The 25635-nt window shown below is 34.6% G+C and overlaps 1 protein-coding gene across 1 annotated transcript in view; it reads left to right on the top strand.

The window, feature by feature from the left end:
* Window positions 1-25635, top strand: part of SEMA3A (semaphorin 3A) — a 226535-nt gene that overhangs the window by 40342 nt on the left and 160558 nt on the right. Inside the window, exons 2-3 of the mRNA XM_061197662.1 lie at window positions 18329-18486; window positions 22903-22965. Coding sequence (XP_061053645.1) covers window positions 18329-18486; window positions 22903-22965 — 221 coding nt within the window. The remainder of the gene's footprint in view (window positions 1-18328; window positions 18487-22902; window positions 22966-25635) is intronic.

The raw sequence follows: 25635 nt of genomic DNA, 5'->3' as shown, positions 1-25635 counted from the left end.
GAAAGTTTGGAAAGACTACTTTTCTGCTATAAGGCTCACAGGTGGAGACTTCAAACAGGAACTAAATCCAAATAACTAAGTAGTTGTCATAGCATGAGCAAAAATGGCATATTTTCATCACCCTAGGAAGTCAGAGAGTATAAACTTCATCTTTTCTTTTTTCTTCCTGGTGCATCATGTAAGTATTGGTAACCTTTGATTCCAGAGGATGATACCAAAAAATGAGAAGAAAAAACACAATAAAAAGTTTTAGTTGTAATTTACAAAATTCCAGCTGGGAAAATTGTATAAAAATCTTAAAAAAATTGGAATCGTAATGTCTTCAGAAAGAAAAGGGCTTAAAGATATTCAGACATTACATCATTATTTTTCTTAAGTTTGCCTGAGAAATATTTAGGGGCAGGTATTTTAATGTGGTCTAACAGGGACAAAGAAAGACATAGAACAAATTTTGGCAAGGCATAAGTTCCATCATAAATCAGCTGTAGCATTAAATATAGTATTCAGAACAAAACCTAAGCTTTCTGAATCTTCCTTAACTCTACAGTTAATCTAGATATATTTGAAAATAATATGGTATTATGTTGCTTAAATATAAGAACAATGTTTTTAATGTAACTTTACCAAAATCTCAGCAGATCTCATCAGCAAATAGAATATATACTTTAAAAGCTGTTTTACTGGATAAGTTAGAGTAGAAGTATATTTAAAACATTTTGATTTTGATTTTCCTCATTCTCCCCTACATAATTAAAATAACCTAACGCGTGTAAAGACAAAACAATAATGAAGCCAAGAAGACTGTATTTGGTAACCCCTCAAGGCAATATTTGATAAAAGTTGACACAATTTCTAATCCCCTACCCTAGAGAAATTCCCAAAGTGAAAAAGATGGCCTACTTGAGGTCCAGTGTTTTTGTCAAGTTGTTTGGGAAGAACAAGGCACACCTGCCTAAAGTACATCAACTTCTTAAAATGTAGACGCTCTGGACTGGGAAGGCATAGAGTTGATGAAAGCTAAAATATATTCAAATTCTCCCAGAAACTTTGGAGTAACTTAAAAAAAAAAAAAAGCTATGAAAATCTAATGGGAATTGAGAACATTTGAGTCTAATTAAGAGAGACACTATTTTTTGTAGCCTTGGATATGCTGATCCAACCATAGGAAGAATCCTGCATAAGGAAAATGTTGCATGGGAAAGAGTGTTGATAGATAGGTCTTGAGTTGGAAGTATGAGGTCACTGGTTTATATCCTGAGGAGAAAACCTGGACATATTCCATGAAAAACAGCTGCTTTAGTAAAATGTAATGTCTTACACACAAGTGGAATTAAACTAGCTACTGTCATTTTAAGGATTCCACAACTCTCCAAGAGAGGTGGATGTTTGGACTCAAGCCTTTCAGATTTGCTGTTTCAGCACGAAAGTATAATTTTCCTTGAAATAAATCAATAACAGAAAAAAATACATTTCAGTCAGAGTATATACTTTATGACTTGAATTATTTACATTTATTGAGACATGATTTATGGCCCAGGATAGGGGCTATCTTGTGTTTCATGTTTACTTGAAATGAATGTATATTGTATTCTTGTTTGGTGGAGGGTTCTACAAATGTCAACCAGGTCAAAATGGTTGATAATGTCGTTTAAGTTTTCTGTATCATTGCTGAGATATATATATATATATATATATATACATATATATATATTCTATCAATTATTTGAAAAGGATTGTTGATATCTCTGAATATAAAAATATTTCTTTGTGTAGTTCTGTCAATTTTTGCTTTGAGTATTTTGAATCCCTCTTATTAGGTGAATAAACGTTTTCTATTATTATTATGTCCACTTATTTTTTAAAAAGTGTAGGTATTTTTCCCCTGCCAGCTCTGTAGAATTTCAGAGATCCCCCAGGATCATATCTGACTTCCACTGGGAAGTGTCTTCCCAACTATGGGAGTAGGGGTGTTGGGCTTGATTCCACCATTCTCTGAATCTCAGCACACCCCACCCACGCTCACCCTACCCCTCCTTTTTTAAATACCACTCTTATTGTTTTAATATTTTTACAGGGATATATTATCATTTTAACAAAAAATAATGTTTAAAAACAAAAACATTACTCCTCCCCCCCAGTTTCAGATCCTTAAAAGTTGTGTTTCCTATAGCGAAGATAGTTACCCACTGCTGGGCCACACCCCACAGGCCTGCAAGCCTGTAGTTGCCCAGCCTCCAGACCGAAGAAGAAACCCAGAGACAGTGACAGAGACATCAATTTATTGCACAGGGGATCTTAAGCAAAAGAAGTCCTAGAGCGACACTCCACCGTTTACAGAAGAGGGCAGGCAGGATGTGTCTGCAATCTTCTCTACCAGGGGGAGCAGGCTACCATTTACAGGGGGAATTGACATCAGGTTGGCTCATCAGTTACCAGGGAAACCGGGAGCTGGGGCACGTCCCTCACAGCCCCTCAGGTTAACGAGCATCACAAGGGCAGATGTTTCCCTTTAATAAACTAGCAGGTGGAGCTGTTCTGGCCTAAAGGGCATGGGGCAGGCACGTTCATGTGAGTAGGGTGCAGATGAAGCAGGGACTGGTCCAGAGTGGATGTACAAAGAGCAAGAGAACAGTCATCTTGAGTGGCTGACCGTACACCAACCCCCTGGGATTGGGTGGACGCCAGCTGGGTCCTTTCCTTGTGCCACTCACGCCAATTGAAGGAGACCAGATTCGGCAGAGCAGAAATTTTATTTGTTGATCAAGGTATGGGAAGGGAGAAAGACCCCTTCTACGAAGGGGATGGAGGTGGGAAACTTTTAAGGGGTGGGTATGCCATCAGAATTGCGGAAAGGGGTGGAGACTTCCAGAAATAGCTGGAGCATGTGCAGTCCTTTGCACATGGCAGGCACTAATTGTGCCTAGCTAAGCGCAGGTCCCGCATTTGAGCGGAGGTCTCAGCGTGGTAAGGAGGCAAAGGAAACTTTCCAATCCTTTGGGTCTTGTCTGCGCAGGCGCGGCCCTAGTGGTCAGCCTGGAACCGGTTCAGGGCGGTTGACTGTCGCCATCTTGGCCCTGTCTGGCTGCTGCGGGTTTTGCGGTTTGGCTTTTGTGGCGTCTGCCTTAGTTTCTGTTAAACTGGCACAGCTGTGGGCATAGGCTGACGGATTGTGGTGTGGGGAAAAGAAAGCAGGTTGGTCTCTGTACTGGCGTGGGTCTCTTTCTGGGGACGAGAGGACCCCGTCAGAGAGCCCCAGGCAAGTTACTGGTAGATAATTCAGCCTCCGCAGCTGGACCCAGGTGGGGCCCCATGCGCTGTCATGGTGCACCCATGGCTCCGGGGCCTGGCCTGGTGGAGGTCCCTGACTCACAGGACCGGCAAAGCCACTGCACAGGGCGCGCGGAAGGGAAACGGGTAGGTTGCCCTGGGGCCCGGCAGTGGAGATGCCAGGTTGGGCATACAGTAGGTGTTCACAAGGTGCCTAGGGATTTGGAAGCTTCGCCCTGAGCAAGCGTCACTGGAGGTTTTGTACAGCAAATCCTTCTTGTGCCAGGAGCAACACTCTATTTAAAGAGCATTTCAGGGAAGCCAGCTAGCACCCCCATAGTTATGATTAGGGGTCCCAGAATTTGGTCTGTGTGTGAAGGGGCCGAGAGCAGGAGCTGGGCGGGAAGTACCACCCATATGTGAGTTTTAAGCCTGCCTGGACCCCTGCCTGCCTCTGAGAGCGGGCACTGTCCTCTTAGCTTGGGGGCCTGGCTATCAGCTCATGCTGCCCACGACGCTCACTTCCCCACCTGCCTGGCAGGAGGATTCTGAATGCAGTGATCAATTAGCCGTGTCTGCCGTGGGTGCAGGAGGGAGGAATGGCTACCTATGTGCCCAGAATTTGTCGTCATTCATCTAAATGCCTGGTCAAGGTCCCCCCAGAGATTCTGCTCACACAGAAAAGCATCACAAGACAGAGATGTCAGCTGATGGCTACACGCCGGCCTGTGGCTACAGCCCTGTGGATGGCCGTGAGGACCCAGCTGGCCTCAATACACGAGAGCAGCTACCCTCACCCACTGGGCCACCTCCAGGAAGGTTCCCCACCCCCCACCAGGACATATGGACGCCTTTTCTACACTAAGGCCGATTATATACATCAGAGAATTGACACACACACACATATATATATATATATATATATATATGTGCCTGATGTATATTACAATACATACAATGTTTATACAAAATATACCATTTTACAAAAAAATGAGTTGGCCGAAATGTACAGATATAGATATATTTTAAAACCAAGAAACAAAAACCAAAAAATGGTCTCTTGAAACAAAGTGACTTTGTTTTATTTTTCAATTCTAGACATATGATTTAAATTCTGGGAAATCATCCAAATTTTTTATTCAGACAATGGCTATTAATCAGTTTTAGCTGAATTTGATATTAAATATTTGTTAAGTATGTGTTTCACTAATTTTACGGCCTTTCTCAGTGTTCTATTTAAATAGATCCTTTTTTAAAAATTTGGAAATGTATATTTTTTTAAAAGTTAAAATTATACTAAGGAATCTACCGAAAACATGGGGTATTGTTATTACAGTACTGTTACCCTCCAATAATTAAAGGAATTGAAGACAACACTAGTGCAAAGAAAAGAATTGGTCTGTACTCAGTTTTCAGAATAATTAGCCTAGGTAGATAATGTCTATGATTTCAAGATAATTCCCACCAAACTTTTTCCCAAATATTTTAACATCCCATTTTTTATTCATGTTATATTTTTAATAATCAATTTCTGCCATTAATATGATGGCATCTCCCTGAATATTCCTTGAAAAAGAATGCTTTTATATTAAAAGGAAAAAAAAGACTCAGTGTCATACAAGGTAGGTAAACATTGGGTTTAATAGTTTCCTTAAGCAAATTTCCTTACCTCCAAAATCTTCAATGTCTTAATTTGAAGTATAATATAATGATATATGTAGTATTCTCTCAAACTCGTTTTCTCATGGAATCCTTTATTCCATGAAGCATCAAAAGAAACTGTTGTTTTGTAGAAATATACCAGTATAGCATCATTCATTCATTTATCTGCATGTATGTTTGCTTTCATTAGGCAAAGAGACAGGATCAGCAGTTCTTAATATATAGATAATGTCAAGTAAATGTCAGAAAATATTTTCTAACTTTTGTCTGGGATACTTAAGATTTTATACCCACATGCTTTTCCTGTTTAGTTTTCTGTTTACTAATCGTAAGAAATATAGTAGAAGGTAGAAAGAAAATAAAAGACTTTATGATTAAAATTTAATTTCACTACGGTATTATTTTGAACCTCAACTAGAGTATTGAAAGAGGAAGTTCATGATAGAATTAATTAATTAACAAAAAAATACATTTAAGAAAAGATTGGCCTCAAAAACAGTATAAGGCCAAGTATAAGATTCCATTTAAGCAGAGATTAAAACATGCACCTTTTTATTTTTTATGGTCTTTCTTTTGGGAAAAAATAGGCATTTTTTTAATGCCCATTTTGTCCTCACATGAGTATAAGGTAAGAGTTCTAAGGTCGATGATAACTCCTCTGCAATGTATATTAAATCAATGTGTGTACTTTTTCTGAATGTTACAAGTCAACTACTGATAGTTCAAACGCTCTCTCTTTCTTTGATGTCTGCAAGGATGATAACCAACTGTACGGATGTGGATGATGTGCCTTTCCTGATAGATCCTCTTTTGACTTAAAGTCTGTTGATTGCTCCTTTTGCAATAAGAGCATTTTCAACTACCTGAATCAAGACTTTCATAATATCACTTACTGGTTCTTGACAGCTAATGAAGTGTCAAAGCAGGGCTGATAAACTCCAGAGCCTATCAAGAGGGCTGAGTGTAGCATTTTTTAGATTCTGATTTACTAAATGAGGTGGAAGTCATTATGTTCATCAAACAAACTCAACTATGAACTTTTAAACTAATTTCTTGATTTTTTTAAGGAGAAGTAATTTCTTCTTGTTGAGTACTTAGAAATGGTAAAGCAACAGTTATATTGGGAAAAGCTAGAAAATCTTTCTCAATTTTGTAATTATACTAGTTTCTACCACTTTCTGAGTTTTATCAGTAGTGGCATTTAGCCTAATAAGAAACAAATGCCTGTTTTAAATAACACCCTTACAAGATGAATATAAAATTAAAATAAATTTTGAAAATCTTGGAAATCTGTTAAAAATGCATTGCTGCTTAGGGACACAGCCAAATACATAACCTCAACTTTTAAAGCAAGTTTTGTGAGGTGGAAGTACATAAATTGCTATTTTAATAACAATTGATTAATTTGAATAGAAAGTTAAAATATGTGTCTTTGAAGAAATAAACATGTTCCAATTTTAAGTATATAAAATTACTTTCTATTATTTAATCCAAAGTTTAGTAATAACAATATTGTTATAAAGACACGATCGACAAAGATAATCTATTTACATGCAAAATAAACAAGTATCAGGAAAATGAAAGTATTAAGATATCAGTGACCTTAGATAATGTTAAAGAACTCTAGTTGCTCACATTGAACTACTCTGGAGGGTTTTATTAGGACTGAATAGCACTAACACACACTTTCTCTCCCTGCAGGTCTAAAGGCAAATTTTACCCCTGTTATTCTCTGCATTCAGGCTAATGGGAGTGTTTCATTTTGAGTGTGTATTGTGGCCAGCAGGGATTAAAGGGAGATCATGTTTCGCTCTAAACAAGGTTTATTACTTATCATTCTAACATTGTTATTAGTGCTTTGTTTTGGTTTTTCTTTTGCTGTTTTTTTAAGAGGAAAACCACATTTCTTGATGAAATATAGAAGGAAGTTTAAAAAGAACTTAAGCTGGGTTTTTTTTTTTTTGCCTACTCTTGAAAAAGAGGTAAATCTGTTTCTGAATTAGATGTTTGTCTTGTGGGGATAAACATCTGTGTGTCCTGTATTGGTCTAGAGAATCTTTAGTGTCTGCTGTCCTGTCCAGCCCAGAGATGTGCTTGATTTAATGGGCCCTGGGAGAGCAAGGATTTTCCACAAACAAGCTGGATTTTTAGCTTCATCCTAGGGAATCACTTAGTTGTCCTTTGGGCTCTTAAACCAAACCTGGCTCACATTATATTTAATTTCAATCCCAGAACAGTTCTAAACACGACCCAATCTTGGAACATATTTACAGTAGAATGTTTTTGGAAAAGAGAATAGAATAATTTAAACTTGTCTCATTTTCTGTATAAGGTAAAATTCTTAAATTATTTTGTTTCTATACAAAATTAATTTTAGAAGTAGTACTATCAGATAACTTTACAAAAAAATTATTTTGGCAGAGCAGAATATAGGAAAACTTAATTTTTCCCAAATTATCTACATAATAATCCTATTTACCCCCTTTTCATTTATGTATGTAGAAAAATTATAAAATGTCAATGAATTGTTATGAACTAATTTCATTAGGGCATCTGACTTCCATTGCTTAATTAGTTCTGAAATGTGTTCACTTCAAAATTAAATACATCATTAGGGGAAAAATACTTGTGGAGTTCCATCATAAATAGGATATTATTGTCACTAAGATTAGAATGTCCCCAGAACACATTGTGTGGTTTCATCTAGAGACTCTTTGAGTTCATTGGTTTTCAACACCATCCTCTCTCATCTCCCTCCTACCCCTCTGCAGGGAAATCTGATTCAAACAAAATCCTTTTATAAGTAAGCCTGAAGCCTTCATGATCAAAATGTATTCATTCTAATTATAGAGGTGGGACATGCCAAGTGAATGCCCTCCCTCCACCCATCCCCCAAAAAAGACAATTAAAAAAACATCTCAGGTGAACAACTTCTATTTTTCAACCGACAAACTTAAATTGCATTTGTTTGTGACACTCAGATACTATGTAGTTTAGAGAATGAAGAGACTAAGAGTAGTAAGGGCAGCAGGATAAATTATGAGTTATCTAACCCATATGCACTATTATACATGATAAACATATCCATTTTATCCACCTAATCGGAAATCCATCTATTCACTCATTCAGTAAACATATAGTAAACACCTTTGTCAGCCAAATCTGGGGTTTAGGTAATTCCTACCCCCAGCCACACACAGCTGCCTCTTGGATTTGGTTACTTGATTTATCCTTGGGAATAGTCACATCATCTCCTGGACTTCCTTGTGACCTTCTCTCTCCCTCCCAACTCTAAGAATTAAATAGATTCTTGTCTCAGTTACAAAGGGACACCCACAAACACTGAATTACATATGTTCTCTAGTAAGTTCACGCTTGGACATATCAGTTTTTGTCAGTGAGTAAGGAAAACTTTTTTTGCTCCCATAAATGTGTTTTTGGGATGGAAATAATGGAAAAATACTGATTAAGTACTCAGTTTATTTCTTCAATAAAAGATCATTTGCTCAGCATTAAGGCAATTCAAATAAATCATTCTTAATCAGTTTTTAAAAAATTCTTATAGTGGGCATATGCAACAGATAATGGGTGACTAAGTGGTTTATAACTATTTAATTCTCCATGTGTGAATATTTTACACAGTTTTGTTACTGGAGAAATGAAATACTCAATTTGTAAGTATCAGAATAAGTTTGCTTTCTTTTAGTCATGTGGGGAAATGCTAGTTATTTGAAGAACACACTGAAACATATGCTGTGGTGTAGGTAAATGAAATGACCAAGACTGCCTGAAAAATCAAACTTTCAATTATATTAATCAGATAAGCGTCCTTTTTTTATTCTTCGCTAATGATACAATGCTTACCACTCATAGGCATTTAATGCACACTTGCTGGTGAACTGATTGATGATGGAAACCTGCCTGTAAAGGAGCCTTACAAATAAGACAAAAGACAGAATCTAGAAACAAATTTTAATCCTAGATCACTAGCCCATCACTTAAAGCACCAAATTAAACTGATTTGAATTGTAAAAGGAGTATCTACATTTCAATTCTAAATTTTTACTGACTAATCATCTTGCACAGAAATGAGTGATCAGTTATAATATATGTTTGTATTAATAATTTTTGTCCACATTGAAACATTTAGTTGATTTATGTAATAATGACATTTAAACTTTCATTGTTATTCTTCCAAGAAATAAAAATTAACATTATGCATTAGTTATTTTGTAAATCGTTTCCAACTTTTTTTTTTTTTGATTATATGCTTGTGCCCTAAACTTACTGCCATCAGCGATCAGGCAGCAAAAATGAGGAGAAAAAATTAAAGTCACAATTTTTTAGAAATTTATTTAGAAAGAGCATTGAACTGAGAGCTAGGAGACCTGAATTTAAACCTGGCCTCTGCAACTGTTAATGGTAGAGTCACTCATGCTCTTTTGCAAATGGAGACAATCAGACTACAATCTAAAGATCCTTCTAGATCTCAAATTCAATAATTAATTATCTAGTTAATCATTTCCTCTACAGATAATTAGACCCATATGCCACTGTGCTAACTTTATATCTAAAAGAACTAAACACATAGTCTAATGCCCATGCAGGTAAATGGCATGCAATTAATGCATTCGTGTGTGTAATGGTCAAAGTGCGTGGGGCATCAGAGGAGGGAGTAATACCTACTAATTCTCAAGGCTTTCATAGGAGAGATGGCTTCTAACTCTACCTTGAAGCATGAAAACATGGAAAATAAGCTAGAAGCAAGAGGGGGAAGGCTAGATTTAGAGAAGAGTAAACTGGCCATTTCTGATGGAATTGTGGGAACTTGTAGAAATAGGCATAGAACAATGTAGCAGAGGAAGATTGGGGACTGTGACTTTTATTAGGGAGACTGAGCGAAGGTGATAGTGGTGGGTGTAGGTGCTTTTTTTAAAAATAAAAACATTACATTTTTGAAGTTGGCTCTGGTAAATTTTTATAATAATGCCTTGAACAATATGTTAAAATTGAGAGGAAGATAGGGGACCAGTTAAACTATTGCTATAAACTATAGCAATAAACTCTTGCTATTGCAATAATTTCTGTGTTTAATGTTACTAAACAAAACTCTGAAAAACTTTATTCATATGATTATTATATATAAAATGACTATAGCAGCGCTTAGCACATAGAATTTTTAAAAATAGCAATTTTATAGCCACATTATAAATAATTTAGGGTTTAGATGGCATAATTTTATTGGTTATTTGAATGTAATATATAATTAGAAAATCTAGTCTATACTCTGACATATAATACATATCACAACATTTACTTATTCCTAGATGCTATTACATTTACTTTTTCTGAGTTGTTGCTGCATTTTTTTTAAAAAGGTGTTTCAAATACTATTTATTGAGACACTTGCTTCTATGTGCCAAGACTAGGTATATACCAGGAAAAGGTTCTAGGACTAGGAATACAAATATAGGTAAAAGCAGCATATTTTAACTCTAGAAAGGGAGCCAAAAAGATAAAGCGGTGATTAACCTACATTATTACATGGTACTGTTTCACAAAGGAAGGCATGACATACTCTCCCTTAGAAGGCTGGAGAATTCACAGGAGAGGCTTAACCTGGATCCTGAAATCTGAGTAGGTTCACATGGTAAGTGAACACGGAAACCATTGGGAGGAGATAGACCACATTCTAAGCTGTGGTAAGTATAGATAGCAGGCCATTGAGGTAACTGGAAACAATGCTACCCATGCATGTGTGTGTGTGTAAATATATGTATTTATAAATCGTTATATATAGGTACATACACACGTACACACAATCTACTGGTGAACGACCCCAAAAACATGTGGAAAATACAAAGGGCTCAAATGATACGTTGGAAATTTCTAGGCAGGTTTTAAAGAGGCAAGTGATGTAATATCTGTGCTTTTAAGTTTGATCCATTCCTTGTTTGAATGAATATATTACTAAGAAGTTGTTATTGCTGTAGTTTCTTGAATGGATGGGTGGTCTGTATCCTTAAACTTTGCAAGTTTCAGAATGTCTGATATTGCCTCTCTTTCTTGCTGGGTATAAACTTACTGAGTCACATATGTTTTCAGTTGGGTATTTGCACAGATTCCCTTTTTGTTTTCTGGCAAATAATCTTGCTTTCAATAAGGATGAAGCCCACCTGATAACTTTCCTTCAATAGGTGACTGGGTTTTTATTCATGGATCCCAAATATATTCTTCCTTTATTTAGGAAGTTCCATAACTGATCCTCTGTAAGATTAGATTTTCCTGGAAGATGGTGATATTTCAGTCTGCAGATATGTTTATTTTTAGGTTTTATTTCCTATCTTTTATTCTTGTTATCTTCCCAATCAATTTCATCTCTTTCAATGAAAATTTGATTTTGTTATTACTTAGTTTGGAACTTTGGCAACAAGACTCAATCCTCTCTTTTCTATGTCAATTCCTCTTTCCTATGCTTTTCAATTGCGTTTTGGTCAACTTTTTATCTTCTGACAGAGAGTGAGCTGGAGGAGTTCACTCTCTCACTGTTGGAGTATACAATTGTTGTTTTGACTTGAAAACAAGCTTCAAATTTTTTAATATATTCTAGGAAAATATATTCTTTATTCTTTCATATTTTGGCGATTGGTGTGTGTCTTGTGAAACTCCATCAAAGACACTGTGGAGTAGTCTGGTGTTCACACCTTCTACTCCTGCCTTCACTGTAGTTTACCTACAGTGATTTCCTTTAGTAGAAGGATAATGCACACACAATAAATATTGAGCATGTGTGTGTCATTAGAACAGTACTTGGCATATAAGTGTTTGTTATGATGTTGCTGCTGCTTTTGTACTTTAGCTGTACTTCTGCTTTTTATGGACATTTCCCAGTAATTTTATAGCCATATAGACTCCTACAGCTTGTTTATGTAATAAAGCATTTATGGATGGAAGGTTTGTGATTTGTTACATTTTAGTTACTAATTACATCATACCTGGGACATTTGTTTTGTAGAAAGATTATTCTGGCGGCAGTGCATAACATGGCTTGTTGGTATAAACCTAGAAAGGAAGTTCTGTTAGAAGATAATTAGAATAATCAAGGGAAGAAATTATAAGGAATTGAACTGTGACAGTGGCAGTGAGGATATAAGCAAAAGCAAGTTACAGGAGAAATTATAGTGTTGAACAAAACTGAAGTGATGGAATGGGTCTCTGGATGATGAAGAGGCTCTGGTTTGTACAATTCTTTGGATGAGTGATACTTGCAACTAATTTTAAAATGTACAGAAAAGTGTTGATGTAAATGGAAAAAAGAAAAGGGAGTGAGTTCTGATCAATTCCTGCAGACTCTGAGATATTTGTGCAATATGTAAATAGAGGTTACTAGTAAGCCTTTGTTTGGCTTTTGGGGGGAAAATCTGTCTTTGAAGACATACGTATGAGACATGTCAAAATACTGCTAGTGACGAAAGCCATAGTTGTGCATAAGATTGTACACAGAGTTATTATTGTATAAAAAGACCAAGTACAGAGCAAATAATATAAATATTTAAGAAACTCTTAACTAAGGTGAATTATGTGATAGTGAGAGGTAACCAAACTTCTCAACAATCAGTTCTTAGCATTCTCCAAAGTATATTCTTATATTTCTCGCTTTTTCTTTTCAATGATCATTTCTTAGTATTCTCAAAAATTCTACCTTCTTAGAGGTAGTGCAGAGGAGGACAGAGCCTGGCCTCTGGTGTCAGGAATTAGAATCTTGACTCTACATCTCACAAGCTTTATGACCTAGGATATTCCCAATATCTATCTGAGTCAATTTCTTCATGAGAAAAAATGGAAATGAAAATTTCCACCTCAAACTGTTGTTGTGGGCCTTACATAAATATACTAATAAATCATTCAGCAGTTTTTTTGGCACATAGTAGGCACTGAAAACTTATTTCCTTTGTATTTTCTCTTCTGTCTACTGGTTTTTCTTCATGTCCTCTTACACTTCCGCGTAAGGAGGTTAAAAAACTAGTCCTCGATGAACAAAATTAAGTCAGAAAAATAAGGTGAATTTTCCCACAGTATAACTTTATTAATCTCTAAAAATTATTCTTTATATGTGGTTTTTTGGTCCTTTCTAAACTTTTTGCTGATTAAATAAAATTCCTTCTCCTCTTTGTATGAAATGATAATGATAGTAAATAGCACTTGTTTTGTTGTTTTGTTTTTATAGTGCAACCTTTCCTTTCAGCCCTTATTTTGTTTTTGGAAATTTAAATAATAATCTAGGAAGTGATGAAATACAGAATCTCAAAATTTTGGGACCTTGGTGAACTTTCCAATATTTACAAATATCTAGATGTGATGATCATTTAGTCAAAATATTTTGACATCATATAGACCCAAACTTTGACTACTTTAAATAGGATCTTTGTTCTATGAAAAGGACAAAGTTCTAGTCATGGAAAAAAGACATAAGCCTAAAGCCATCAATGAATACAGGCAATTCATTAGAGTCCAGCAACTGGTGGGGTCTTATTACCTTTCATGCTATAAAACTTAGAGAAGGGAGGGTATTGAAGGGAGGGAGAAAGGAAGGAGGAGAGAAATAGAAATAGAAATGTCATGGAAGTCAGAAATATAGAGAACAGGATGGCTATTGTTTGGATTTGAGGTCAAGTGTACAGCAGTTCTCTATCCAACTATAAAAAAGTCTAGTTCTGGGCGGTCTTGCATTCTAGAAAGCAGTATTCACTTTATTGCCTTTTTGAAATCTGATTTGATCATTGTAATGTAATCATCTGTATAAATCTGTGCTTATCCTAAAGATAATCAGGATACCACAGGAACTATACAACTTTCTTATGTAGAGCTGAATCTACATATGTGATTTTGATGTAAAATTGTCACCTTTTTTCTTTTCGTATATTAAATATACAAGAAGAGCATTAACTTATAAAATAATTTTTCAGTATCTTAAATAACGTACTGATAGTGACTGCTAACAATGTCTTTTCCTTTTTCTTTATTCAAATAGAGCTACATTAGAGATCCTGATAAATTCAGGGGGAAAAGGCAAATCTGAAAATTTATAAATAAATAAGTATAATGAAAATGACAATTGACTCAGAAAAAAATCACGGTTCTTCTCCCATGATTATTTGATAGGATATTCTGATTAAAGAACAGATCAATTAAAATTTCTTTTCTCCTTTTGCTGCATGATATTAGATTTAAAAAATCTATCAAATGGACTTTATTTGTGTCTTGAACTTCATAACATTCATAAGATTTTTTAGTATTACATCACAAGAGAATGCAATCTATTTATAATTGAAAACAATGCTGCTTGAAATTATATGAATTGATTTTCCCTTCCAGAACATCTATACACTTATGCTTACTGTCTGCATTGTCTTATAGCCTGTCATAATAATAATGATGATAATAGGTAGCATTTATTGAACACAAACTATTTGCGTGGCCTTGTGACCACTTTATCTTTCATTTTGTCATTAAGCAAATTATAGAAACACTAAATCATTTGATGAATCTGGAATAAACCAAATGTCTGCTTAATTATCTTTCAAATTTAAGAATACATAGTTCGTTAAGAGTGCTTGTCTGAAATGGCACTTTTGATTACAGTCCTACATTTACTTTTCTCTATGGTTGACACGGCATGTAGAGGTTGAAGTAATGTCTCAACAAGGGAAAAACTGAATTGCACCCAAAAAGAATTAGTGCCTTTGTATGCTTTAGTCTACTAGGATTCACCAAAGTCAAGCTGATTCTATAGAAATTTAGGTTTTTCTAAGATAACATTTGTTGTTGTTTGACTAAATGTGAACATAGGCAAGATGTAAGGAAGTAGTGGAGTATTAAACATCTCATATTACTGAATATTAATTTTAGTTCCAATACCAATTTGTGTAATGGTAAGATTTACATAACAGAAGCTGAAAAGAAACACCTAAAATTCTTTGACTCTAAAGGAGTAAAGTCAAAGTTGAAGTTATTTAATATCAGTTGCAGCTGAACATGTCTACATATAGGGAAAATAAAATCATACATTTAAGTTAAAAATCATAAAGGAAAACAGAATATTTAAAAATGTGAAATCTGGACTTTGAGAAAAAATCTCTGATTTTAACCTAGGTTTTTTCACCCTGAAAAGTGGTGAGATAATCTAAGCAATCCAGAATTTGCCCTGGCTCACTGCCAAGGAGGTCTCAAAAAGACTCCTCTCGCAGTTACAAAGCAATGTGTAGAGTCCCTGATACAGAGGAACATCTGAAGAAATTGCAGCAAAAGGAATGATGAGGCAAAATTAAGTACATTTGAAAGGAATGTAGAACAGCTGCTAACCTGTACTCCAGGAAAAATTGCCTTTTTGTTTAATGAAATGATCCAGCAGTAACATTTTTTAAAGTGTAGTTTGTTTCTAGAGTGATTTCACACGTAAATGACTAAAGACTTTCTCTAAGTTGTCAGTACCTAGGAACCAATAATTCTCCCTGAACTCAAGCTGTAACATATTTTTCAATTGTATGAATATTTTCATTGTTTAAAATTGTGATATAGAAAGTCATTATTTTTGCTATTTAAAGTTCAGCATACAGAAATTGGCAAACAAAAAAGAATACTGTTCTTAATATGAGCATTACATTTAATATTAATGTAAATCAAGGAGCATAGTGCTCTTGTTATTTATCCCTTCACCATACAAAATTACTAATGTTAACAAGTCAGCACACGTGGTAAGATAGTAGAAAAGTACTTTTTTCATTCAGCTCCATCTGGACCCTAATTTCCTACTTGTAGTCAAGAAGATCAAACATATTAATATTTAACCTCTACTTATACAAACAGGTAATCTTTAACTGTTTACTATGCAAACTATTGCAGTAATTTTTTATGAATTATCTAATTTCACCTTCATAATAACTCTTGGGAGATTTATTATTAACCCCATCTTCCAGAACTCGAGACCCAGGTAGTGTAAGGAACTCATGCTAGTTTACACACCTTGTACGTACTGAGGTGGTGCTTGTGTTTTCACCTATAACTGTGACTCCGTGTTCTATGGCTGTAGTAGTTGTCTTCCTGTAACTTCTTCCACGTTATGCTTAGAGCTCTCTTACATGGTTTCTATGCATTTCAAATTAAAATCAATCCTTGTGTCTCTTAAATGACCCTCCCAATGATTAATATCTCTATGTAATTTTCTTGGTTTAGACTCAGCTGGCTTTTCAAATTTTTTTAGTTTGCCTAGCTACCTATAGTTTAGTCTCTCTGGTATTAGGGTAGAATTATAGAGTTTAGAATTGGAAAGAAGAGTGAAGGTTATCTAGTCTATTTGATAAACAGATCTCTTTATACAGCCATTCAGTCAATGCATGAATATATCCAGCGATACAGCCCCGGTCTCTGGTAATAGCCCTTTCCATCCTCACACAGCTCAGAGTGCCTGAAATATCAGTCTTACATTGACTCCCTGTAGCATTGATCCTTTACAATCATTTCGTGAGAGGAATGACATTTACATTCAGATATCATGTGGTGGATTCTCTGTTCTTTCTCTCTGGAGACTAACAGCTCTCATTTATTTCTGATATGACTTGCATGAATGAAACTCCCTTGATCTATTTCTTCCTTCCCTCCTTCCTTCTATTCTTAATTCCTTCCTTTTTTTTTTTTTTTTTTTTTTTTTTTTTTTTTTTGGTCAGAGGTAGAGGATAAGATAAGACAAGCCCAGTATTGTACCGTTTCTCATGAAGAAATTAGAAAAGCATCTTTTAACAATTTATTAACAATTAATTCTTGTAATTTTGTGTGTAAGATGGATAGGTAGGTAGGTAGGTAGATAGATAGACAGGCAAGCATTCAATTTAATATTTATGACCTGGTAATATGGAAAAGAAACCATGTGAGTTGTGGATGATGAGCTATTAACTATGTATCTCCTTACGTGAGGGAATGTTAATTCTGGTAGATAAGTCATTTATAGGAATGATTGTAATAATTGACAGTGTGATGCGGATTATGAGTAATTCAAGCAAAATATTACAAAGAAATTAATTCTATGAGAATTCTTAGGGATTGCATTTGAACTAGCTTGGAAGAGTGATACTATTTTCTCTAGGTGACATATAGTTGTAGGTGTCAGGAGCAATGGCAGGAAAGGCTAATAAGTGGATGACCACAGAGCATGTTTTCCTGGAGGGTTGTGGACGTGAGAAAGAGTACTGAGGTGGGGTCTAAACACAGATGGTGTTGATCTGACCTTTAAGGCTAATTTAAGGAGTTTGAACTTTATTCTCTATTAAAATAATATTTGTGATAAGATGGAAAAGGCAATAAGAGAAATAAAGCAGGCAACTTATCACATGGCTAATGTCCTGGGATAGGGCTGGGACATTGAAGCGGAAAGGTCTTCCATTTCGTCTTCCTCTCCTTGGAAGGCACATTCTACATTTTATTGAGGCTGATGAAAAGGTTCTACTATGTGTGCACGGTAAAAATCTGAATCATTGATTCAGGACACATTTCTGGAGGGTCCTCAACATTTCTATCCCATGAGAGATGGGTTGTGGTGGTGTGTATATATATAAACCTAACTTCAATTGAAGCAGATAAAGAAAACCTCTTTGGTGATGATCAACACTTAACTCTCTAGTGCAAAGGTGGACTTACTGTTATTTCTATCTGAAGATGTTTTTCTCACTTAAGGTGTAGGTCTAAAAAAGTTCAATATTTGCCTGTTCACAGCAAAAGCAAATTGGAAATCAATAGCAAACTGAAAAATTGGGGTCATATAGTAAAATTAATTTAATTCAGTGTTTTCATAAAAGCCTAACTCAGTTTATCTATTATATATGTCAGTTACAAAATATTACAAAGGATTTAGATGGTGGAGTTAATGATTTAATGGTCAAAAAGACGTAAATAAAAAGAGGCCTCAAACAACCTAGGAGGTTAAACAGTGTTTTCCCCACACTACCTCTGCTCTGTTGGCCCCTATCTTATCCTTCTAGCAATGACTTGGAGCAAATGAAACCACTTAAACAAGTCTTAGTAAAGTTAAAGACATTTTATATACAAAGTGACCATTCTAATCTATTACTACGTGCAGAGATTGCACCAGCCCAATTGTTTGGACAAGGTATTTCTCTCCTTTCTTCTGTAGGAGTGTGTGGTCTTGAGTATGAAATCAGCAAACTAATGGGAGTATAACTCCCACTTCAATGAAATGTAAAGAAGTCCTGTATATTTTTTAGTTCCACAAAGAATAACCTCTGATTGGTAACTACAGCAGGCAGTAGCCACATTACCATGTACCAATAGTCTGTGCTCATTTAGGACCTCACATTAACACCCAATGTCTTGCTTTGTTACCTTGCAGAAATGTTGGAATCCAACAATGTGATCACTTTCAATGGCTTGGCCAACAGCTCTAGTTATCATACCTTCCTTTTGGATGAGGAACGAAGTAGGCTGTATGTTGGAGCAAAGGATCACATATTTTCATTCAACCTGGTTAATATCAAGGATTTTCAAAAGGTATCTTTATTCTAATATATGTACTATAATTCTTTTGAAACAATTCAAGTTATATAGAATTTTCTAGCTATTTAACAGTGTGACAACTGAAAAAAATTGTTTAAATTATCTTTTCAGACACAAATAAAAATAATGCACTGATCTGACTATCACAAATCAATGGATGCAGTAAACAGTCAAAATTATCAGGGAGGAAACTGTAGTATTTTCAGTGATCATTATAAGAAATACTAACTTTAGCTTATTCTTCCACAGATTTATCATTTTTCCTGCATAAAATTAAATACCTAAAGCATTACAGAAATATATCATAATTGATTTCATGTACTAGGTATATATATTTATATATAATTTACATATCTCTCTGTATTGCCAGCACATGCAGAGTTCATCAGTCATCGTATACATGCCTCATCTGAATGTCGCCTGCGTTTGGAAAGTTTATTAGAACACAGGCACTCTCATTCATTTGCATATTGTCTATATCTGCTTTCATTCTACAATGGCAGAGCTGAGTAGTTGTGATAGAAATCATCTGGATCACAAAGTCTAAAATACTCACTATCTGGCCTTTTGAACAAAAAAGTTGGCCAAACCCTGATCACAAAGATCAGTTTTCAGTGTCAGGTTTTTGCAAACATGGACATTTAGACACTAGCCTTCTATCAGTATTTTTAATATACTTTATTGTGTTTCTGGCTTATTTAATTAATAAGCTATACAGTTTGGAAAATAAACATGGGTTGACAGATTAGTGGAAATTGTGCTACTGAGTCTATATGCTGTATTGTAAGTCAAGCATTTTTTTTTCAGTTGGTATTTCCTGTCAGTTCTCTGAGGAACAAAGATCTTTATGCAACAGCTTTCCCAAGAGTGGTAATATAACATGCTTTTTAGGGTGTATACACTTTAGTGTATATATATATATATATGTTAGTTTTGCTGCTGCTTAACACTCAGGGTTTTAAAGTCGTGTGCCTCAACTTCTTATAAACTGTAACATATTGGACAGTTATTTTTAAAAAGTAACAGAATTGTAAAAAGCTTTTTTTCTGGTTGGAGAATATTGTTTTGGGATAAAGTGAAGATTTAATTTCAGGGCTGATTCATATCTCTAATAGAGTATACCGCTAAACCTAAGACTTTTACTTTTCTTCTATTACCCAAACATTAAAATTCTGACTATATGTTAAGAGATTTGATTCATAACATATAGTCAAATAAAATGGCAATGCCCTTAATGATATATTTTGGAATTAAGATATAACATTTAAAAATCACCTTGGATATTTCTTTTTTTGATTTTTCAATATATTAGATTTTGAAGCCTCCTCAGATTAACAATATCCCTAAGGTTATCTATTATCTAAGAAAACTGGTTATCCATTGTTTTTTCTGAAATGATAAAAATATTTATCTTAGCATCTTTTGTAAAGGTCAAAAAATAAGCAAGTTTTTGTTGTTTTAGTGAAAGACAACCATCCTTTATAAAATGAATGAAAAATGTAAGATGATTAGGAAGACTACATATTTTAATAACAGGAGGTTATATCAGTACAAATTTTCAGTGTTTATAGACTTTTCATCATTTTATGAAATCCATATATATGAATATATGTATATACTTATTATATCTATGTATCTATGTATATATCTATGTATCTATAAATAGAAAATATTTGAGCACATCTCACCTCAGAATATATGTTTAATGTATTCAACATTTTTTCTGAATAAATATTCTTAATTTGGTTTATATATTCAGTTGGCTCTAAAATTGAAAAGAACTAAATTGTCATATAAACAACCTACTATTTTATAGGTAAGAAAAATCCTAGAGACATTTGTATGCCCAGGATGCATCACTTGTAATAAACATATACTGAAATAATGGGTTAAATAAAAGTTAGGTGACTTGCCCAATGTCATAGTGTTCTTCTTATAGACTCTTGATTCAAAACATTATTCTAATAATAGAAGACATAGTTCTAATTTTAAAGCATTCGTTTCAACATATTATTTAATTTTAATTATATCACACTGTTTATAAGGGTAAATACAATTTACTTAAGGATTATATCTCTTTGTCTATATTGTCTATTAGTGCTCTTTTTACCCTATGTGTAATGTTATTCAACAACTTTTTCCTAAGCATCTACTACTGTGATAAACTCTATAGGGGGCACTAGGGTATGTCATCAATAATTCTTGAGGAACTTACAAGATAATACTAAAGATGTATGAGCATAAAGGTAAATACTAGGCGAATCCCGGTTAGAGACAAAAACACAGTCTCAGGTTTGAAAGGACCATGAAAAGATTCTTGGCCTTGGTAAAGGGCTCAGTTTCCTTAAGGCATAAATGCTTATTCGATAATGAGTAAGAGGAGCTACCATGGGTAGATGTATAGAAGCATAAAGAAGGGAAAGTCTAAAATAGATCATGAAGCACTCTGAATATTAGGGTAAGAAATTTAGGTACTGTTAACTGAGAAGTTTTTGAGCAAGAAGAAAAAATATCAACAGGTTAACAAATCTAACCAAAAGGTAGGAATTATTCTTCATGGAAATAGATGCTATTGGAAGGACAATTTATGTATTTGTTCCATTGACTTATAGTTATTCTTATTAAATTGCTTTCCAAAAGAGCACTTTCTACACGAGAATTTATTTTACTCATGCCAGATCTTTAAGCTAATTTTTTTTTACCCTGATCTTTAACAAGTTGAGAGTATACACCCCTCTAAATATGAGAGAATTTAGCGTGAATATTAGCAAAATTACTTTTTATTAATATTTGTCATAAGAGAGAAATCGCAAAATGAGGCCCATGTTGTGTCAATGCTGATAATCAAGAGCTAGGAGACTACGAGAAAACAACCTGCCCTTTTCAATTTAAAAAGTTATCTGTTTTAATAATCTGTGATTTTTCACAATCTAGCTGGAAAGCCGAATATGACAGTCAATAAATCTTAGCTCTTCTATATATTATTTTTGTGTCCCAGAGAAAATTTATATTTGATCCTCCTCCTGTGTATGTTTTACTTTACATACACAGATACACATGAAAAGAAAAGTACCTGAAAAGGAAAAGAATACATAAATTAAGAGCTTCAAATGCTAAAAATAAATCCATGTCCAAAAATTTTTAGGGCTTTTTATTGTGACATGGACCTGAAATGCATTTGCCATGTCATCATAGGTTATTTCAATATGTCCTAAATTCTTGTTTATAAATGTGTTATATTTTGCTTTTTAATTCCCTAGATTGACTATCACAGCCTTTGCCCAAGTTTATGACCATTTATACTGAATTATCTAGAGGTTCCCAAATGAATGATAATCAGTCATTTTGAGACTAAAAGCTTTCTAGCAGACATGGATGATTAACTGCCATCATCTCTGGATTTTTCTTTTACATATGACTTTTTTTTCCCTGAAATTAACTAATGTTACCAGAAAAGAAAGATGAATTAAAAAAAATTAAAATTGCTCTACCCCAGTACAGATAGGAGTCATGGGAATTGCTCAGGGGACTGGAAAATTTTATATTAAAATTTAGATGAGGGTATTTGAATTAATATTATTGAGGGAAATGCATCTACAATCCTCTAAGCCATGAGTCATGCCTTGATTTATCTACCACTGTCACTTGATTTATCTACCACTGTCACTGTATTCAAACAATACAGGAACCTTTGGAAAGATGAAGACCAAATATCAGGGATGAAAATACAGTTATTACACAGTTAGTTTGAGTTTTGCCTACAGTGGGGAAGGTGATTTTTTTTTTTTAGAGCTATCTATTTGCTTCTTCATTTCCTCCTTTATCTCCTGAAATTGTGTAGTGCTACTCTTGCCTATTTTCCCTGTCCAAAAAAAAAAAAAAAAATTCCTTTCTAAAATGGGTTTTTCTAACCCTATCAGTTGCTCATTCTAGCATGTCATGCTGAGATTTGAATTACAGAAATGGATCCAGAGCACCTGATGTTAAAATTTCAAAATCACTATTTTATGATAAAGACCAATTCATTTAGAAGACTGCAAGCCACATTCTATGCTTATTTCTATCCCTCTTCACTAGATTCTCACGTGGTCTCAAGATGATCTCCCTTTCCCAACCTGCCTTACAATTCTTTCCATTGCACACTGCTTAAATCTACTGACTACATAAATTTCTGTGTTGCTCAACTTTCATTTATACAGCAAAGCCTAATGGGTAGACAGAGAGTGGAAGATGTTAAGTTCATGCCAATTAACTGATGCCACTGCAAAGTCTAAACTAAGAGGTTCCTGCCACATAATGCTTTATGGAACTTTCTTTATCTCAGTTGCTCCACTTGTTCTAACAGACTATAAGGTTGGATCTCTTAGAAAACTTAATTGGCAGAAAATAATGTTTCTTCTCTGCCCTTAGATTGTGTGGCCAGTGTCTTACACCAGAAGGGATGAATGCAAGTGGGCTGGAAAAGATATCCTGGTAAGTATCAATCTACTAAGTTATTTTAGTAATTGCATAAGGAATTTATTACTCTATCATAATTTTTGTTCAGTGTTATATTAAACACCATTCTTTGCTTCTGGACTTAGAAACAAATTAATGATATTTGATTTTGAATATTGACATTTTTATGTAAAGCATTGAAAATCTTATGTAAAGCAAGTGGGTAGAAAATGACAATACACCTGAATAAAGCAAAAACGTTCCTTTTGATGATTTATATACACAAAAGGTAATTAACAAAGTGCATTTTTAGCATATATACTTATACTCAATAAGTCAACTTATTTGTGCAGATTTGTTTTCACGTAAATTCCTCTTGAGTTCCTTTTGAATGAATTGAAATTTTTCTTCTTCTGAGTCATCATGATTAAATTCCCCTCCTTCTTTCCATTTCATTCTATTCCTTTTCTTTCCTTCTTACATCTCTTCTTTTTTCTCCTTCCTCCCTTAGAACTTCTCTCTTCCCTTCCCTCCTTCTTTCTCACATTTCATGCACTCATTCCTTAAATAAATATGGATTGAGAAATGACTATGCAACAGACATTGTCCTGGGTACTACGGACAAAAGATGAGTGAATGGTAAGCAGTCCCTACAATGGTTTTACCACTGTTAGTAGGTAGAGGCCATTTTTCCTGAGGTAAACTTTGTCAGTAAAATTAAGTGGGCCTCTGGTTTGAAGTATAGCCAAGGATCTGCACAGATCATGAAAGGCAGTTATAATCATTTAAATCAATAAATTAACATGAATTCAGGATTTTAAATATAATTTGTATTATTTTATGTCTTACCAGATATTTTTGGATCCAAAACACAAGGAAATAAGTTTAAAAGTTTTGTCTCTATATTAGCATTTAGAAGAAATTTATTCTATGTGCATAAAGACATAAATCAACTTGTATGTATGTATATAGACATATAGGTATTCTCAAGGGACAATCTGATTGATTGGTAGCAGCTGCCTAAGATGATGTATATGTTTAGAAGGATTTAGAAGTGAAATCGGAGTTCATGGAAAAGAATGTCTCAATCTGGTAGCAGTGTTGGCTACAGTGAAGGCAGATAATGGTGCACAAAGCACAGGTATCTCCCATCCATGATTAATACATAACAGCAAACATGGGAAATTCATCCTTAACAATTTCAATTTAAATATAGTGATTACAAGTCACATTAAACCATAGTACAGTAAACATTTTTCTGATTATGTGAAAGTGGACAAAAAATTCTGTTCTATCAAATTTCATACTACCCCAGGTTAATACATAGGTTGGGATGATTGAAAAGGAGTAAATAGAAAGAAATATGAAGTAGGAGTCCAAAGAAGTCAAGAATTTTATGTTGATTCCCCACTGACTCATTAATTTTACTTGAGCAAGTACCTTAACTTTTGGGGGGTTTTAGTATCTTATCCATTAAATGGGACATTACATATTTTGCAGTTGTGAGAGAGACGTTCAATAGATTTTGTGAAAATTATTTAGAAGTAGGTAATATTGCATAAATGTAGGCAAGAAATATGACTGAATACACAAAAATTTATTAACATCAAAATGCTATATTTACCATTAACAAATTATGTTGAAAGACTTCAGTGTGATAATAACTAAGGATGGAGAGAAATGGAGGTTTTACCTGTATACAGCTGTGACTTTTAAAAACAGATTTTTTTTTTTTCTCTTTCTGTTAAAGTATAACAGGTGAAGACATGGAAACTTAGAATTACTGAGAATTCTATCCTGTGCCAAGTACTTTGATAATTTAAATAGTATTTTATATATGTAGTTTTAACAATAATTTTGTCAAGTGGGTATCATTACCTCCGTTTTCTTAAGAAATATAATGATTCAGCATATTCATTCAGAATTGTTTCATTCAAAAATTTTGGAACATTTTGAGTACTATGCTAGAAGTCAAGATCAAAATTTTTGTGCCTCTGCTGAAGTTTTTGGTGTTGTGTGGCATGTATGGATTTGAACTTAGCTATTAACACACAGATAATAAGCAGTAGAGATTCAAATAAATACCTTACCTATTCTGGTCTTTTTAAGCGTGTGGATGTAATAATAACCAGCTCGTGACATTCTTGTAAGACTCAATCACAAATGAAATTATTACATAGACTGTAATGCATGATACAAAATTAACTATTAGTATATGTAACAGAGTTGCTTAGACAATTTCTAAGTGAAAACATCATTAATGAAATTTGTTTGGTCCTCTCTAATGAACATGACCACTGTAGTGTGGAACTGTTCTGAATTCAATTCCATCTGAACACTGAAGATAATAACCATACTTATCTGACAACTTATCTGGATTTTATAAAAAACACTGAGCCAAGTACTGAGCATATTTCAGTTGCTAAGATAGAAGATATTCTTTTGTGTTTGTGGTTTCCAAAATTCACCTCAGTACATTTCCCTTATCTTCTATGCCTCTCGCCTTGCCTCCCCTGCTCTTCTCCCTCTTCCCCTCCCCTCCCCTCCCTTCCCCTCCCCTCCCCTCCCCTCCCCTTCCCTTCCCTCCCCTCCTCTCCCCTCCCCTTCCCTCCCCTCCTCTCCCCTCCCCTCCCCTTCCCTTCCCTCCTCTCCCCTCCCCTCCCCTTCCTTTCCCTCCTCTCCCCTCCCCTCCCCTTCCCTTCCCTC

Source organism: Eubalaena glacialis, chromosome 8, assembly GCF_028564815.1.
Source record: "Eubalaena glacialis isolate mEubGla1 chromosome 8, mEubGla1.1.hap2.+ XY, whole genome shotgun sequence".
NCBI classification, from domain to species: Eukaryota; Metazoa; Chordata; class Mammalia; order Artiodactyla; family Balaenidae; genus Eubalaena; species Eubalaena glacialis.
Note: the sequence above shows the minus strand (reverse complement) of the source record. Positions and strands in the feature narration are given on the sequence as shown.